The sequence below is a fragment of the Cervus canadensis genome, chromosome 12 (genome assembly GCF_019320065.1).
Source record: "Cervus canadensis isolate Bull #8, Minnesota chromosome 12, ASM1932006v1, whole genome shotgun sequence".
Classification (NCBI taxonomy): domain Eukaryota; kingdom Metazoa; phylum Chordata; class Mammalia; order Artiodactyla; family Cervidae; genus Cervus; species Cervus canadensis.
In genome coordinates this window covers 9815873-9834140 of record NC_057397.1, presented here as the reverse complement: position 1 = coordinate 9834140, position 18268 = coordinate 9815873, and the positions used below count along the sequence as shown (strand labels likewise).

General features: G+C 54.0%; 2 protein-coding genes across 9 annotated transcripts; both read left to right on the top strand.

Annotated features, from left to right (window-relative positions):
* The first annotated feature begins 4179 nt into the window (after window positions 1-4179).
* On the top strand, window positions 4180-11371 carry LOC122451453 (zinc finger protein 679-like). 6 transcript variants are annotated; one of them, XM_043484422.1, is made up of 5 exons: window positions 4181-4562; window positions 4711-4763; window positions 4933-5059; window positions 5453-5566; window positions 6997-11371. In XM_043484422.1, the coding sequence occupies exons 3-5, from the start codon at window positions 5026-5028 to the stop codon at window positions 7734-7736; spliced, it is 888 nt and encodes a 295-aa protein (XP_043340357.1). In that variant the 5' UTR covers window positions 4181-4562; window positions 4711-4763; window positions 4933-5025; the 3' UTR covers window positions 7737-11371. The 6 variants fall into 6 exon arrangements, with proteins under 6 accessions (XP_043340355.1, XP_043340354.1, XP_043340357.1 ...); XM_043484423.1 differs by having other exon boundaries at window positions 4711-4769; XM_043484420.1 differs by lacking the exon at window positions 4711-4763 and having other exon boundaries at window positions 4180-4562.
* A 296-nt stretch (window positions 11372-11667) lies between these two features.
* On the top strand, window positions 11668-18252 carry GFUS (GDP-L-fucose synthase). Of its 3 annotated transcripts, XM_043484399.1 has the most exons (12): window positions 11668-11821; window positions 12765-12921; window positions 13258-13372; window positions 13960-14065; window positions 14315-14523; window positions 14602-14675; window positions 14862-14995; window positions 15098-15162; window positions 15465-15531; window positions 15673-15752; window positions 15962-16061; window positions 16301-16629. In XM_043484399.1, the coding sequence occupies exons 2-12, from the start codon at window positions 12776-12778 to the stop codon at window positions 16354-16356; spliced, it is 1152 nt and encodes a 383-aa protein (XP_043340334.1). In that variant the 5' UTR covers window positions 11668-11821; window positions 12765-12775; the 3' UTR covers window positions 16357-16629. The 3 variants fall into 3 exon arrangements, with proteins under 3 accessions (XP_043340334.1, XP_043340335.1, XP_043340336.1); XM_043484400.1 differs by lacking the exons at window positions 13960-14065; window positions 16301-16629 and adding an exon at window positions 18097-18252 and having other exon boundaries at window positions 14395-14523; XM_043484401.1 differs by lacking the exon at window positions 13960-14065 and having other exon boundaries at window positions 11669-11821; window positions 14395-14523.
* The last annotated feature ends 16 nt before the right edge of the window (window positions 18253-18268 follow it).

Here is an 18268-nt window from a genome sequence, read left to right as displayed (position 1 = left end):
TTTTTTTCCAGTCATTTCCTTAAGTCAAATGAATGTTTCATCTAGACTTACATACATACAAATTCAAGAGAAGTATGAATCAATACTACAAAATGTTCCTCAGCTACTATTGCAAGTACTGCACTGGTTCCTGAGTATTCCTGGAGTTATAGACTGGAACAGGAAGAAAAGCAAGAAAGATTTGAGCCATTAGTTATTTTACCTTTTTTCATATCTGAGTGCCTCCACTGCTCAATTTGCCCTGCAACCCACAGATCTTGTGGTCTTCAAAAAATTCTGTCAAGGGGATGAAATGACAAGCTGCAGACTGGGAGAAAATATTTGCAAATCACATATCCGACCAAGAATTTGTCTGGAATATATGAGGAATTCACTAAACAGTAAGAAAATGAAAAATTCAATTAGAACATGGATAAAAGATTTGACCAGAAATGTCATCAAAAAGCAATATACAGATAACAAAAAAGCACATGAAAAGATATTCAACATCTTTAGTGATAAGGGAAAATACAAATTAAATTCATAGTGGGATATCTATCAGAATGCATCTCTCAGAATGAATCTCTCCAAATGGCTAAATTAAATAAAAATAGTGAAAACACTAAATTCAGGTAAAGGAGTGCATCACTCCTGCCATGCTGGTGGGAATATAAAAAGAACTCTGGAAAAGAGGTAGTTTCTTGCAAAGTTAAACATAAACTTGTCATGTGACCCAGCAATTGCATTTACTGATTATCTATCCTACAAAAATAAAAACGTATGTTCACAGTAAGATCTGCATCTAAATATTTATAGCAGCTTTATTCACAACTGCCAAATGTCTTTTAACAGTTGAATGAACAAACAAACCCAGGTCCAGCCTCACGGTGGGGAGAAAAGTCTGCAACCAAAAGGAACACAATTCTAATGCACATGGGCAGATTACGGGGCATTATCCTGAATGGTAAAGCCAATCTTAAAACATGATGACACCATAGTGATAGAGACCCAGGGTGATCTCCAGGGGTTACAGTCCTAGGGTGATGTGACTATACAGAAGTAGCACAAAGGCATTTCTTTGCTGCCATGGAGCAATGCTGTGTCCTGATCGTGGTGGTGGTTACAAGACTCCACAGGTGTGACAGAATTTCAAAAAATATACCCCTACACCCAAGATTGCTGGAAGAAATATCAATAACCTCAGATGCACAAATGACACCATCATTATGGCAGAAACCGAAAAAGAACTAAAGAGTCTCTTAATCAAAGTGAAAGAGGAGAGTGAAAAAGTTGGCTTAAAACTCAACATTCAGAAAACTAAGATCATGGCATCTGGTCCCATCACATCATGGCAAATAGATGTGGAAACAGTAGAAACAGTGACAGACTTTATTTTCTTGGGCTCCAAAATCACTGCAGATGGTGACTGCAGCCATGAAATTAAAAGACTCTTACTTCTTGGAAGAAAAGTTATGACCAACCTAGAGAACATATTAAAAAGCAGACATTATTTTGCCAACAAATGTCTGTCTAGTCAAGGCTATGGTTTTTCCAGTAGTCGTGTATGGATATGAGAGTTGGACAATAAAGAATGCTGAGCACCAAAGAATTGATGCTTTTGAACTCTGGTGTTGGAGAAGACTCTTGAGAGTCCCTTGGACTGCAAGGAGATCCAACCAGTCAATCATAAAGGAAATCAGTCCTGAATATTCACTGGAAGGACTGATGTTGAAGCTGAAACTGCAATACTTTGGCCACCTGATTAGAAGAACGGACTCATTTGAAAAGACCCTGATGCTGGGAAAGATTGAAGGCGGGAGAAGGGGACGACAAAGGATGAGATAGTTGGATGGCATCACCAACTCAATGGACATGAGTTTGAGTAAACTCCGGGAGTTGGTGATGGACAGGGAGGCCCACTGTGCTGCAGTCCATGGTGTCACAAAGAGTGGGACATGACTGAGCGACTGAACTGAACTGAACTCCCAAAATAAAGCGTGCATGCAAGACTGATGAAATCAGGTAAGGTCTGTACATGAATTAATACCATCATCCATTTCCTGGCTTTAATAATGTAAGATGTTTTATTGGGAAACACTGAGTGAAGAGAACATGGGAACTCTGTAGTATTTTGCAACTTCCTGTGAGTTTAAAGTTATTTCAAAATAAGAAGCTGAAGTTAACCCCAACATAAAGTTAATGAGTATAAAGTTGTAAAATAAAACTTGATAAATGAAAAATGCCAATATCATGACTATTTTTTAAAATACATTTGAAAAAACTTGTACAGTGAGCCTTCATATACACAGTATTTAGTTTCTACTGTTACTGTTTTGCTATATTTCTTTATCGTGTGTTTATTCTCTGAATATTCATTGAAAGAATTGATGCTGAAGCTGAAGCTCCAACAGGTGGCTGTTGGTCACCTGATGCTAAGAGTTGAGTCACTGGAAAACACCCTGATGCTGGGAAATATTGAAGGCAGGAGGAGAAGGGGGCAACAGAGGATGAGGTGGTTGGATGGCATCAACGACTCAGTGGACATGAATTCGAGCAAACTCCGGGAGATAGTGAAGGACAGGAAAGCCCGGAGTGCTGCAGTCCATGGGGTCAAGAGTCAGATGTGACTTAGCGACTGAACAACAACAAAAAATTACTGTTTTGCTGTCTTTATCATGTATTTATTCAGCTGTTTATCTATTCTCTCTACTCATTCATCTTATTTTTCTGGTGCATTTCAAAGTAAGTTGCAGATATTAGTACAGTCCACTCCTAATTCACCATGCAAATCACCGACTAGACTATGTTTATAGGAGACATTTTAGGTAAAGCTTAGACAGTGAAATGCATGTTTTACACGTACCCTTGTATGAACTTTGACATATGCAGACACTTCTGTGACTCAAACCCTTATATAGATAAGGAGTGTCACCATCACCCCGAAGAATGTCAAGGCTCTGCATAGCCAATGCCTCCCCACTGCCCCCAGACTCTTAGAGACACAACACTTCTCTCAGTATTTTCACCATAGATTGGTTTTCTCTGCTCTTGAATTTTAAAGCTGAAATGCTGAAATTTAGCTTTTTGAAAATATAGTTGTCATTAAATGTGCTTATAAAAATAAAATATTTGCAGTTTGAGGTTCAATGTCCATCTAATTGCCATGATAAAAAATCAGTACAGGCAACCAATGTCTACATCGACAAATATACGTGGTTGAAAGGAACATGAATCACTTGATAGTGCAAAGTATGCAAACACTGTGAATGCTAGGGGGTGTGTGAGGAGCTCTGAAGCCACAGCCTGCAGCAGGAAGATGTTGACAGTCTGCATTTCTTTCAGTGCTGTGGCTTTTAAACCTCACCTCTCCCTCTTCCCTTTGCCCCACATCTGCACAAGTGGATGAAAAGGCCTGGGTGCTCCCTCCAACTCCCTGCCTGCAGGTGGGAATACCCTGGCTTACCCTCTAACCACCATCAAGCCCCAATCCAGTCTTCTTTGCCTGCTTTTTCAAGCCATTTTCAGCGGGCTGCCTTGCTGCCCCCAGAAAAGCCTCCTCATGTAAGTAGTAAATGTTTTGCTACCTTCTTGGTGTGTGTGTGGCACCATAAGTCCACATCGCAATCAAATCTGGGGTGGGGTCTATCCCGTCCTCGCTGCTACCAGCTGCGCTTCGTTATGCTGCACCAACTGCCTGCGAAGGATCTAGTCAGTCATCTGTCTCCTCACCTGAGCAGCACCTCCGCTGCTCCAAACCTCCTTGTACCTGGAAGCAGGACTTTTCCAACACCGGTTGGTCACAACCACAAACCTTCCTGGTATCTGGACCGGGTGCCTCTTTCTTTCCTTTTCTTCCCTCCCTCCCTTCCTTCCTGACAGAGTTGTGCCAGCGCCAAGCCCAGATCCTGGGAGGCGTGTGTGACTAGCAGGCCCTCCAGCACCGGCCAGGCAGTGGAGAAGGTGCGGAACGTCCTAGGAACGGGAGGGTGCTAAAGTCTGCCCTCCATAGAGTCTCCAGGAGAGCTTCCTCAAGTTGACTCCGAAGTACATTCAGACCCACGGAACTAGAACTTCAGCGGCAATGGCCCGTGATCTCTGAGTTCAGCAAGCGTCGCAGGTGTCCCAGGGCCGGAGCCCAAGGAGGCGGGGCGTGGGGCGGGGCCGAGGGCCGAGGGGGCGGGGCCTGTGGAGACAAAGCGGGGCGGGGCGGGGCGGAGCGGGGAGCTTTCGGGAGCCGAGCAGACCTGGAGCTACAGCCTCGCCGCACGCGGGCGGGACAGGGCGTGAGCCGACTTCCGTCTGCCCGCGCGGCGCCCACCCAGCTACCCTGCTCTGTTATGGTTGACCAGCGCGCCCTGGTGCTCGCACCTTAACGCAGAGCTCTGCGTCCTCGCGAGGCCCCTGCCCCGGCCGGCCTGCGAGCTGGAGCCGCTGCAGGGCTGGGGCTGGCTCCGGAGCCCTAGGCCCACCGCCGTCCCCTGCCTTCTCTCCTGTCTGCAGGCCGCCCTGCCGCCGCCGCTGCCCTCGCCGCGGAGGGGCGGGGAGCCGGCATGGCGGGCAGCCCCCCGGCCGCCTGGCCCCAGGTGAGCGCGCCTGCCCCCGGGACCTGGGCTCCTTGCCTCCCAGAAGATCTTTCCTCGGAGCCCACTTCACTTGGGACCCTGAGTCCCAGGTCCTCTCCAGGACGGGGCCTCACAGGGGCTTCCCTTGCCCCTCCGCGTTGTTCCCCAGGGCCTTCCGGAGGCTGCGGAGGGACACTCACCAGGAAAGGCGGTACTGAGCAGGTTGGGGTATGGATAGGTTGCGTTGACGGTTGTCATTAGGGGTTCCCTGGCAAGCAGGGTACCTTGAGATGGAGTCCAGGGGTCCCACATGCCTGCTGGTGAGCCATCTGCCTCCTCCGCCTTGAATCCTGATGTGCTGACCCCATGGGCAGAACCAGTGTTGTTTCAGGGCCTCCTGACTTTTGAGGACGTGGCTGTGCACTTCACCCAGGAAGAAGGGGCGCGTCTGGACGCTGGGCAGAGGACCCTGTATAGAGACGTGATGCTGGAGACTTACAGGAACCTGGTCTCTCTAGGTGAGCCCTTCCCTCCTCCCCACCCCCAGCCCCCCTCAGAGCTGAGGTGGGATCCAGGAGGGGCCAGGCTGGCTGTGACTCTGGGACCAGAGGTGGGACATTCTGCTCCCAGGTGACAGGTGGGGTCTCTGGACCCATCCCCGGGGCAGGGCCTCTGCCAGCACTTTGCTGCCTGGAGACTAGAGGTGTCCGTGTCTCTCACAGAGGCGGGCCTCTGTTGAGTCCTCATCCCTGCCCTGCTCCCCACCCACCTCAACCTCCTGGGGAGACTCCATGTTTCAGAGCCTGCATAGTGGGGCCAGCTAACTCCCCAGTCCCAGACTGCCTCTGGAGCGGGAAGCCAAGCTTGCCTTAGCACTTCAGTTCACCCATTTCCTCTCTCCTCTCGGGCAGAGGTTCCAGGATCCAAACCAGATCTGATCTCCCAACTGGAGCAAGGAAGGGAGCCCTGGGGCTCAGACCTGCTGGGAACCCAGGAAGCAGAGACTGTGGGAGATGCCGGTATAGGTGAGTGAGGGGAGCCACAGGCCTCTGGTTGTTCAGTATTTGCACTCAGCATACACAGCCAGTGTTGTCAACATCCAGACAGAAGGACACAGTCATAAAGTGCACTTTTGTTGGCTTGTCCCTTGGTGTCCTTTCCCAGGCACATGGACATCCATCAACTGAAGACAGGCAGCCAGTTAGCAATGAAGGGGTAAAGACTGTGATTGTTGCCCTTCCCCTTCATTGCAGATTGAGGACAATTTTCTGGGAGTCCAGCACCGTGCCAGATGCTTAACAAATTGTGCCTCACTTTCTCCCATGGGATGGGCTATGACTTAGAACCCTCAGTTACAAGGAACTGAAAACCCAACCAAACCAGCCAGAGCTGGGGGGAGGCTCTTGGCTCAAGTCGTGAAAATTGGGGCTGGTTCTCAGCATCATGGGTCTCAGGCTCCAAATAATGCCCTTGGCATAAGTTTGAGATCCAGAACACTTAACATCAGTCAAGCCAGACATCTCGCCTCCCAGAACTGCTGCTGGCCACAGGTAACAGTGGCCCCTGGTGACCTTTGCATGATCTGGAAGTGTCTGCCCACCTGCCCTTAAACGGGAACTTCTGTTCTCCTCACAGCATCACTTCTGACACCAAATATAGGGAGTTCCTCATACCACCCAGTTCTTCACCTCTCTGCACACCCACTGGCTGTCCTGCTGTCCAGCTCTGACACCTCATTCCTGCACTGGATGCCTGTGGACGTCTGAGCAGCGAGAGCATTGTCCCAGAAACCCTTCTTGAGGGCCAGTTCCAGTCCTTCGGGTTTCCGGAGTGTAGAGCCTTAGAGTTTCAGGTATAGATGTGTATTTGGAAGGCAGTAATTTTTGGAAGCAGGCAAGAGAAAGCAGGAAGAGAGAGAGGAGAGAAAAGGCAGTACAGAGCTGCCACTGCCAGCGTGTGGAGCACCACAGCTCCAGGAGCATGACCACTGAGAGGCTATAGGAGGCATCTGGGATTGCCCATCAGAGCAAGGGAGGGGGACACTTGTCCTTGGTCCCTCCCCCCGGGGCGGTACCTGTCTGCAGCCTGGGCTGGAAGTACAGACCTCGGCTAAGACAGAGGCACGCGTGCCCCAGAGGATGCTGGCAGGTGGAGCTCTCAGAGCTGTCTGCTGCAGCAGGGCTGGAATCCCAGGGAGGCAGGGGCTTGGTGTAAGGTGCTTGCAGCATCAGCTACAAACTTCAACTTTCTTAGAAAAAGGTGGAGAGAAAAAGTTGACATATGAGGGGAAGGTCCATGAAGGAGGTGGGCACATGCGCACAGCCAGTAAGCCTGGACTCACCCGTGGACACCTCGTGGAGAGGGCCTGCAGGTGGTTGATACTTGCGGGCACAGAGTGGGGGCCCAGGTGGACCTTCTCAAACAGGGTAACACGTGGTCCCTTTCTCTATTTCAGATTCCACCCAGGGGTCTTTGTGTAAATATGTGACTGCAAGGGTGAAAATGACTCCAGCTGCAGAGCCTCCAGGAGGAGCATCTGGAAGCCTCTCCGGGGGTGAGCCTCCAAAACCGGTCTGCAAAGAAGCCCCTGGGCAGAAGGGCAGGCTAGGGAGTCTGGAGAACTTCCTTATCCAGGAGAGACCATCACATGGGACCTTCTGGACCATCTCCAAAGGAGAAGGGGCCCAGAAAGGCGGTAAATTGGGACCCGACCTTTTCTGTAGCCGCGAGACAAACGCTAAAGGGCAGACAGCCCACACGTGCGAAACGTGCACCAAGACCTTCCGATACCTCTCGCGCCTGGTGAGACACCGGGCCACGCACAGCGGCGAGAAGCCGCACGCGTGCGGGGAGTGCGGCCGTGCGTTCAGCCAGCGCTCGCACCTGGCACAGCACCGCAGCGCACACGCCGGCCAGAAGCCGCACACCTGCGGGCAGTGCGGCCGTGCCTTCACGCGGCTGTCCACGCTGCACCGCCACCAGCGCGTCCACAGCGGGGAGAAGCCTTTCGGGTGCCAGTGGTGCGGAAAGCCGTTCAGTTATAGCACTCTCCTCGCCCAGCACCAGCGGATCCACACACGAGAGAGGCCGTTCCGGTGCTCAAAGTGCGGGAAGAGCTTCATCTGGAAGTCCAGCTTTCGGACTCATCAGAAATCGCACCTGTGCAGCCACGTGGCGTGGATCTCTGTAAGCTAAGTAGCCGCTGGCAGGGGGAGCGTAGGGCTGGCTGCTGCTGCAAGGAGGGCTCCAGAAGGATGTCCTTAGCACATGGCGCAGCGCAGAGTGAGACCAGCATGAGGGACTGGACTGTTTCTCCATCGGAGACCAATGTGCGCATTTCACGTCTTTCCCACAACGAGGGGTAGCTCAGGCCTGCCTGCCCCAGCCAGCAGGACCTGCTAGCCTGCTGGATTCAGTGTAGCTGTGAGACATCTGTGGACAAATTGATACTTTGAAAGTTACTATTTTCACGTGCATCCAGATTTTATTTCTGAAATTTAAAATGTAGGTCTTTGGTTTATTTGCATCATAGGTGGGTTCTAAATGCCTTTGAAATCCAGATGGGCTACCAAACTTTTGTATAATCAATCTTCCATCACACAGCAGCTCTGAGCATCAGGAGAAGATCACGTAACTCTGGTCACCGTTTGGTCCTGGCTGGTTGTTTTCAGATGCTAATTAGTTGAGCAGGATGTGAGTGTTCCATCTTGGGCAGCTCAGCCCTTGCTGTTGGCCCTGTGGCTTTGCTTGCTCAGCTTCACCGTTCTGCATGCCAACTCTGCTTGAGTCAGGCCATATGAAACATTAAGAGTGTGCATGTCATTTGGACTGTTCTTTTTTCCAGCCAGTTCTTCCATAGAGAATATATTTGCATAGTATGGATGTTTTCTATACAATAATAACATTAAAAATTTAAAACACATGGTGGAAATAGAGAAAACAGATATAAAAGAAGCCAGTGGTCATGAAACACAGGATATCTATAGGAAGGTTAGTTGGCAAGCACTGCCCAAGCATCAGGGGGTGGGCAGGGGGAGGCTGTGCCTTTGTGACCATCCACTGAACTCTTGGCATACCTTTCGCTGCTTAGAGGCCAAGTGTCACATGTCTAGTGAAACTAAACGTGCTCAGCCATTTTCCTGCAGGCAGATTAAATAACTTAATTACAGAAGCAATACGTGATCATTTGAGGAAATATACAGATATATAAACATAAAGTAAAATATGGGACTTCCCTGACAGTCCAGTGGTTAAGACTCTAGGCTTCCACTGTAGGGAGTATGGGTTTGATCCCTGGTCAGGGAACTAAGATCCCACATTATGTGCAGTGCAGCTAAAATAAAATAGAGCAAAATATAACCGGAAGTTTTATTTTGACTCAAAGGAACCTGATAAACTGACAATGAAAAGGTGGGATTTGGGTGTTGCCCACAGTGTTTCACCCAGACTATCTAGATTCAAAGCTGTAGCAGAAGAAAACCTTCCTGAGCTAAAGGAGTGCCTGCTCTTGACACTGAAAGACTTGATTGTGAGCAAAAGAAAAAACAGAGAACATGAAGTTTCATGAAATGACTGGATCACAAACACCCAGGAAAAAGATGTAGATCACCAACAGGAAAAAATAAGCTTGCCCCAGGCTTTAATTAACAAAGACTGCAGCTCTTTCCATATTTATTTCCTTAATGTGTCACCATATGTTATTTATTTATTTTGACTGTGCCTTGGGGAGTGTAGAATCTTAGTTCCCTGAGCCCCCTATAGTGGAAGTCCAGAGTCAACCACTGGGCTGTCAGGGAAGTCCTAGAGTCAAATTTTAAAGCTTATTTCCTTTCTTTTCCCTTTACCTCTTCAAATTAAGTTCATTAGATGCAAAAAATATGATGGAGTCTTGTCAGAGATAAAGAAGACATGGCTCAGAAACACTGGATGAAACAGGACGCAATTAATGAAGAGACACTGGATGATGTTCCTTTGGGGTAGAGGAGGGAGCAGCTTCAGAGCTATGTAATAATTACGTATGGATGGGCGGAAGCTTTGAAACTGGTTTTTGAGAAAATGTACTGATGTGGATATTGGGTCGTCAAGGCGTGGATTGTCTTGAACATATCTTGTTTCAGCCCATCCGGAATCCATCCTCCTTTCTTTTTGTAAAAGTACCTCTCCTTCGGTTTGCAGCACTTCCCAGGGTCCGTTGTAGGAAGTCACAGTGGTGCTATCAGTCTGGGTGCCTTGTTTTTCTTTTTCTTGCCCAGTCACTCTGGCCAGAACTTCCAGTACAATTTTGAGCAGAAGTGGCAAAAATGAACATTCTTGTTTAATTTCTTACCTTAAGGGGAAAGCTTTTATTCTTTCATTCATTGAGTATGATGTTGTTCAGTCGTTCAGTTGTGTCCAACTCTGTGACTCCATGGACTGCAGCACATCAGGCTTCCCTGTCCTTCACCATCTTCCAGAGCTTGCTCAAACTCATGTCCATCAAGTCAGTGATGCCATCCAACCATCTCATCCTCTGTCATCCCCTTCTCCTCCTGCCTTCAATCTTTCCCAGCATCAGGGTCTTTTCCAATGAGTCAGTTCTTCGCATCAGGTGGCCAAAGTATTGGAGTTTCAGCATCAGTCTTTCCAATGAATATTCAGGACTGATTTCCTTTGGGATGTTAAAGGAGTGTGATGTTAGCTGTAGGTTTTTCATGAATGCCCTTGATTAAGTTGAGGAAGTTCTCTTCTGTTCCTGGTTTGTTGAGTGTTCTTATCATGAAAGGGTGTTAGACATGATCAAATGCTCTATCTGCCTCAGCTGAGAACTTTTTTGTTCTTTGTTCTATGAATGTGGTGTACTTGATTCTTTTTTTTTTTAATTGAACCATCCCTTGCATTGCAGAAATAAATCCCACTTAATCATGTGTATAATCCTTTTACTATGCTGCTGGATTCAGTTTACAGTTGCTTTTATTCCGGCTCTTTACTTCCCTTGGTGAAAACTCCATTCACCATACTTGCAGTGCCCTAGACAGAAACTCAAACTATATATATAACAAATACATATATGTATATATAGATAGGTAGATATAGATGTATTTCCAGGGACTGACTTACATGATTGTGGGGCTGGCAAGTCTGAAGTCTGTAGGACAGGCTGGCAGGCTAGAAGTCTCAGGCAGGAGCTAATGCTCCAGTCTTGAAGTAGAATGTCTTCTTCAGTGTAACTTCAGTTTTGCTCTAAGGCTTTGCAGCTGAATGGATGTGCTCGCTCAGTCGTGTCCGGCTCTGCGACCCTTTGGACTGTAGCCAACCAGGCTCCTCTGTCCATGGGATTTCCTAGGCAAGAGTACTGGAGTGGGCTGCCACTTCCTCCTCCAGGGGATCTTCCTGACTCGGGATCAAAACTGTGCCTCCTAAATTGGCAGGTGGATTCTTTACCACTGTGCCACCTGGGAATCCTCCTGAATGAATGAGACCCACATTATCAAGCAAAGTCTAGTTTTCTTAAAGTCACCTGATCTAAGATGCTACTGTCTATGAAGTATCTTCACTGGCAGCACCTAGGTTTGTGTGTGAATCACTGGGTGCTACAGCCTCGCCAAGTTGACACATAACCAGTTGTCACCAACCATCACACCAGGCCTTGTACCTAACTTCTTCCCTTAGCTTGCCTAGCCAATGAAGCAGGAATCCTCTTAATTCTTCCAACTTGATGTTGCTTCAGTCAGTAAACTTCTGAGTCCTTATTACTGCAGCAGTGGCCCCCAAGCGATCTCCTGCTATTAATAATCTCGTGAAATGTGTTTGTCTTTTTAATGTATTTATTAAAGTATATTTTATATACTGCCCCCCTCAGTGTCTTGAATATAGTAACTGTTGCAATTGCTTCTCACAAATGCAGTTTTTACCCTAGGAAAGCACCGAGCAGCTGCAGCTCCTCCGTTTTCAGAATATTCTTTGGCCCTGCCGCTACTCCTGCGTCCAGAGCCTGCGGGCTTTCGGAGATGCGCTGCCTCGCGTCCTCTCCCACGGGCCCAACGCCGGCAGCGTCGGGGTTAGAGGCTAGTAGTGAGTGGCCTTGGTGGGGCGGAGCCAACGGGAACTACATTTCCCAGGCTACTGCGCGGCCCTGGACTTCATGTCCCTGCAGCGCCCGGGGCGGCCCTCGAGGACTCCACTTCCCAGAGTGCCTCGGGAGGACCTGACCTGGTCCTGCCCCCTCCACCTGGCTCCGGCGCGTGGCTGGGCGCTCAGCCGGCGCCGGAAGCGGCTCTGCGGGCAGGTGGGATAAAGCGCAGGTAAGAAGGCGAGGAGCGCTGAGGGGACCTCGGGGGCGGGGGCGGGGGCGGGTGGGGGCGCGGCATGGCGAGCCGGGGCCTGGACCTTGGGTGCCCCCTGACCATCAGAAATGCCTGAAGGGTGTCGGGAACTGGGGGCGTGGGAGGGACCCAGGAAGCACGGAAGGGGCCCAACTGCACTGTGCGAGTGGGCTCAGAGGTTGGTCCAGGGGTGGAGGCCTTGGGAAGCGCCTGGGGAAACGTGGGAGGCGCCCGGCTGCAGTAGCGTCTACCCCAGGGCCTGCTGCTACACTGCCCGTGCCATCTGGAGCAGCAGAATGTCCTGGAAGGGCCCCCTCTGGTCCTGGCTGCCCGTGGGGCTCTGCATCGGGGAGTTCAAAGTCCTCCGGTAGCTGCCCGAGCAGATTTCCAGCCCCCAGGATAGGGTCCTCCGAGGTGGTGGTGCCCTGAGGCCTGTCTATTTCTCCAGGTAGCCAGAAGCTTTACCTGCCCAGAAGGAACCAAGCTTTCCAAGGCTAGCTGGAGTGGGCACTGGGCTGCAAACACAGGCGCCGCCCCTTCCTGCAGTCAGTAGCATGTGGACTTTGGCCAGAAAGCCCTAGACCCAAGGTTGGCTGCCTCCCGTCTTGTGAGCCAGAGAGGAGCCAAATGTTCTCTTTCTTGGTCCAGTTGGGATCAGGGTTGGTTCTCCGGGCTGAGTGGTAGCCCCAGGCCCCCTGTGCAGCTCTAGGCACAGGGCTCCCTGAGGAAAAGAGCTGAGAGGAGCGGATGGCTCAAGCTAGCTGGGTCTGCCTGGTCCCCAGCAGGCAGTCTCCCTGGCCTGGTGACCTCATACTGTGCCCCAGCGCTAGGGGCGGTGACCCTGGGCTGGGGCAGCCCAGGGGAGTGGGGTTCTGTGGGGTGGGAGCAGATGGCCTCAGCCTCACATAATTTCGCCCTACAGGTGTAGCCACCATGAGTGATCCTCGGGGGACCAGGCGGATCCTAGTGACTGGGGGCTCAGGGCTGGTGGGCAGAGCCATCCAGAAGGTGGTAGAAGATGGAGCCAGGCTGCCCGGAGAGGACTGGGTGTTTGTCTCCTCCAAGGATGCCGATCTCACGTGAGTCCGCCCATCCCTGGAGCACCCCCACTGTGACCTCTCCAGACTGAGAGCTCCAGACCAGCCCTGTCCCTAGCGGGGCCTCGCATCCGGGCCCTCCCTGCCAGATGGCTGGCCTGGCCAGGGTGTGCACAGCTTTGCTCCTGGGCAAACTTCCTCCTTTCTCTTCCTGGAAGTCCACACTCTCTTACCAGCCAGGACCTGGCCTGGCCACTTTGCCTTTTGGCAGCCCCTCCTGCCTTTGGTCCTGCCTGGCTCCCGCCCCCAGTGCCTTGAGCCAGGGCGCTCGTTCCCTCGGGCCTCCAAGCAGCTTCTGACGGCCTGGCTTCCCCACAGGGATGCTGCACAGACCCGAGCGCTGTTTGAACAGGTCCAGCCCACACTTGTCATCCATCTTGCTGCAATGGTGGGGGGCCTGTTCCGGAATATCAAATACAATTTGGACTTCTGGGTAAGGAAGAGCCCCAGTGAGCACTGAGAGCCAGGATCCCAGATTCTGGGGGCTTTCTGGCCAGCTTCCCAAGCTCTTGCTCTGGCCCCATGAAGCTCCTGAGGGTCAGGGCTTGGCCCAGCAGGTGGGGCAGCCCCGAGGGCCCCCAGTGCCCTACACTTGGGCTGTAGGCAGAGGGGCACACAGGTAGACTGGGGGACGTTTGGCCCAATAGGGAAAGCCAAGAGGTAAATGGGGTTTGGGTGAGCTGAGAGAAGCCAGCATTTGCCGTGTGACCCTGCCCCAACTGCTTCCTGCCTCCTGGGCCTCCAGATGCCCCTGCTCCCAGGAGGTCCAGCTGCACTGAGCCTGGGGCGCACCCTGGGCTGCAGAGGTGTGAGCTGGGCCGTCCCAGGGCCCCACCCATGCCAGGCTTTGCCCCTGAGGGCTATCCCTGTCTCTGCCGCTGGCCTTGGTGTGGTTCAGCCCTGTTCTGGGCCTGGGATGGTGGAAGCTTAGACCCGATTCTGCACGTGGGCCTGTCCTCCTTGTCTCAGCGACAGCCTTCCCGGGAGACTGCCTGTCCACCACCTCTCCCCTCTCCCCAGACCACCCAAATGCCCCTGCCAGGTCATGTCGTCGGAGAGGGAAGTGAAGCCCGAGGAGGGGTGTGGCCGGCCCAGGCTTCACTGCTACTGAGCAGTAGAGCCAGGGGTGAGCTCCTGGGATTGGGGGTGTGGAAGGCCCCCATCTTCCCTCCCTGCCTCAGGGCCAGATTGGGCCCCCTGGGCTTCTGCACCGCCTCAGCAGCCCCTGAGGGTGGGGCTCAGCCCTGAGCTTGGGGTGTAGCCCTCTCCTCCAAGGTCCTCCCGCAGCCTCAGGGGAGGCAGGCCTAGACCCTTCTGCAGTCCTGGGGGTGGGCCTTGGGAGTAGCTGGAACTCAGGCTCAGATGTGGCCTCCAGGGTGCGTCCCCTCTGGAGGAGCAGGTGAGGCCTTGGACCCTGTCTGGAGGGGCCTGAGCCCTGCTTCCCACCCCCCGCAGAGGAAAAACATACACATCAATGATAATGTGCTACACTCGGCCTTCGAGGTGGGCGTGCACAAGGTGGTCTCCTGCCTGTCCACCTGCATCTTCCCAGACAAGACCACCTACCCCATCGATGAGACCATGGTGAGGGGAGGGGCCTGGGCAGGGTGGGGCCTGGCCTGGGGGCGGGGCTGAGAAGCAGCGGGTCCTCTGCTCCCCCAGATTCACAATGGGCCGCCACACAGCAGCAATTTTGGCTACTCTTACGCCAAGAGGATGATCGACGTGCAGAACAGGTCCTCCTCCTGCGCCCCCTGGGTGGAGGCCAGTCAGGGCTGGGGAAGGGGTCCTGGGTGCCCCATGGTGGGTGGGCCCAGAGGGCAGCCCGGCAGGGCTCCCAGATCTCAGCTGGGGCGGGACTCGGGATGGGATGGGCCAGTGGCCCCAGGGTGAGGGCCAGAGGGGATGCTGTGCCGCTGCAGAGCCTACTTCCAGCAGCATGGCTGCACCTTCACCGCGGTCATCCCCACCAATGTCTTCGGGCCCCACGACAACTTCAGTATCGAGGACGGCCACGTACTGCCTGGCCTCATCCACAAGGTGCACCTGGCCAAGAGTGAGTGCCTGCTGCCCGCGGGGGCCCCTGGGGCGCAGCCCGGGGAGGGGGGATGGCTGATGCTGCCACAGCACCTCTGACACCTGCCCTCCCGACCCACAGGCAGCGGCTCAGCCTTGACGGTGTGGGGCACGGGGAGGCCCCGGAGGCAGTTCATCTACTCACTGGTTGGTGCCACAGCGGGGCACGGCTGTCCCTCAGAACATCTCCTGGGGCCGCCATGCTGGCCGTGGGCAGGCAGGAGGGAGCCTGGAAAGGGGTGGGGGTCCAGGCTGCCCCCATCCTCGCTGGGGCCCTGTCAGTTCCTGTTTGTGAGAGAGTCACTGAGGTAGCTCTGAGCTCATCTGGAGGAGGGACTTGGGGCACAGCTGGCCGGCCAATGCCCAAAGGGAGGGACCTGGGCTGGAGAGGGGACGCGCGCCTGTGGGCTGTCACTGGTGGCCTCTGACCCTGGACGTCTGACTGGCAGGACCTGGCCCGGCTCTTTATCTGGGCCCTGCGGGAGTACGATGAGGTGGAGCCCATCATCTTGTCAGGTGGGCGCCCAGCAGCCCCACCCCCACCCCCACCAGCTGGGCGGGACCCCATCTGTCTCTGGAGCCACCGAGCAGGGAGGGGACTTCTGGGGGCTGGGCAGTGGGGGCCTGACGCGGCCGTTGGTCCCTGGTTCCCCACAGTGGGTGAGGAGGATGAGGTGTCCATCCAGGAGGCAGCTGAGGCCGTGGTGGAGGCCATGGACTTCCACGGGGAGGTCACTGTATCCTTTGGTCGGAGGCTGGGGTGCCTCGAGCCTCCCTGCAGAAGACTGTGCCCTGATGCCCCCATGGCACTCACCCTGGCGGCTGGGGGGTGGGGGCACTGCTGCTCTGCCCTGGAGGCTCCTTCTGGGAAAGCTGGGCCAGGCTCAAGAGCAGGCGGGGGGCGGTGGGGCTTCCCCTCGTGCTGAAGCCTTGACCAGGTACCCAGTTTGATACAACCAAGTCAGATGGGCAGTTTAAGAAGACGGCCAGTAATGCCAAGCTGCGGGCCTACCTGCCTGATTTCCAGTTCACGCCCTTCAAGCAGGGTGAGCCTCCCACCCTGTTCCTCAGGGCCTTCCGGCCTCTCCCGGGGGCCACCACTGCCCCTGCCCAGGCCTCAGTTTCCCCACTGCCTGCTGTGGGGGACACTCTGTGGGTTTGGCCTCCATGCCCTCACTGCAGAGGCAGGACTCCCTGGGTCCCCCTCCTCCTCCCTCCTCCCGGGAGGTTAGGACCACCCTGGCCCTTACCTGCCCACCGGGCCCTCACCTGCCCGCCTCTGCAGCCGTGAAGGAGACCTGTGTCTGGTTCACCGACAACTATGAGCAGGCCCGGAAGTGAGGCCTGCGGCCGGAGCCGGTCCACCACTTCCCCAGCGCCTGGCCAGCAGTGCCCAGCGGCAGCCACTCACAGAACCTGCCAGGAGCCAGGGGCACCGCCTGCCTGCCTGATAGTGGCCTCTGCTCCACTCCGTCTGCCGAGGCAGGCCTCAGTGACTGTCTGGTGCGGCCTCCGTCCATGTCAGGGAAGCCAGGCCCAGCACCCTGCTCCCCAACTCCATCCCTGAGTGTCCCCTTCTGATCCCTGGGAGCCAATAAAGAGCATTTTCACAGGCCTGTGTGCCAGCCATCCCCGTCCCCACCCACCAGCCCCCAAGAGCTGCTGGGCCATGGTGACCAACTGCCCCTGGGGCAGAAGGGTGGCAGTGGGCGGAGACACAGAGGAGTGGTGAGTGGGTAGGTGGCAGGAGAGGGTGGGCTGTCAGCTGGTGGGGACAAAGGGCAGGGCACCTGCAGTGGTTCCAGTGTGGCGGCCAGAGCCAGCCTCTCTCCACACGGCCACATATGGGCCTGGGTAACCGCACTCCCCAGGGCTCCCCTGCTTCCTCCCAGGACTTCGGGGAAAGAGGCTGGGTCTGGGTTTGGATAGGCCAGGTGGGCACAGAGGGATCTGAGGAGATTGTCAGTCTGCTGGTTCAGGCTCCCCTGGGGCTCCAGTAGAGAGGAGCTCGACCTGGCCCTTTCATCTCCCTAGCCCTCATGTGGCAGCTTGGGTGCTGGGGCCCAGCCTGTCCTTCTCCCGTGGACAGTGACAGGTGTCACGCAGGAGTGGGCCTGGTGGGCAGGGAGGTGAGTGGCACCTTCCTCAACAGGAAGATTTAGACGGGTTGGCCTATTGGCGCCCTGGCCAGTCAGGCAGTGCTGTGGGTGCCCAGCCTCCAGGCCAGAGCAGGACTGCCTCCCTCAGGACCCAGGCACCTTCCCTGGCTCTGGGGTCCCCCTCTTCACGAGTGTGTGTGCCCACACAGTCATGACATCTTTTGTTTATCTGGGCAGTGTCGGCTGTCCCCCCTGTGCTGGGCACACAGTCCCGCCCTCTGCGCCCTGTCCAGCTGACCACACACTGCGTTTGTCACCACCCCATTCCTCTCCCCGATAGTGTCAGTGCCTCCCTACCTTTTCAGTTTCTGTCCATACGGTTATTCCTCTCTGAAGCCCATCCCACCAGCCTGCTTCTCCAGAAATTCCTCCCCTCCCCCACCCCCACGACTCAGAGGTCCAGGACCAGGTCTGCCTTCATGGTGTTATCCCCCCGGGTGCCAGCCATTTGTGAATGAAGGGTCTGCTGGTTAAGGGAGATGGGCAGGGGTGACACCTGAGTTGGAGCTTGGATCAGCCCAGTGAGAAGGGGGCAGGAGCAGAAAGGCCCGGACCTGCCTGGGAGGACACTAATAGTGGTTGCATGTCCTGAACTGTCCCTTGCAGGGTGTGTGTATCATAGAGGGGCAGGTCTGCAGGGTAGGGCTTTGGCTGTCCATTCTGCTGCTGTGAGGCCTTCATTCCCAGCCCCAGAGCAGGGGCTTCTCACTGAAGGGACAGCATTGAGTGAGTGAGGGACTCTCATTGTTGAAGAACTTTCCAGTTGTTAAGTTGTGTCTCACTCTTTTTGTGACCCCATGGAGCCCGCGACGCTCCTCTGTCCACGGGATTTCCCAGGCAAGAATACCAGAGTGGGTTGCCATTTCCTCCTCCGGGGTATCTTGCCAACCCTGGGATTGAACCTGTGTCTCCTGTGTTGCAGGAAGATTCTTTCCACTGAGCCACCTGGGAAGCCCGCTGAAGAATTTAGAACGTGCCAAAGTAGAGTTTAAAGAAAATAAAACGTTTTTTAAAATGCAGTCTTAAAAACTGCAGCCTAAGCTTATTTTTCCTAAGTCAATAAAAAATTACAAGCACACCCCACACCCACCCTC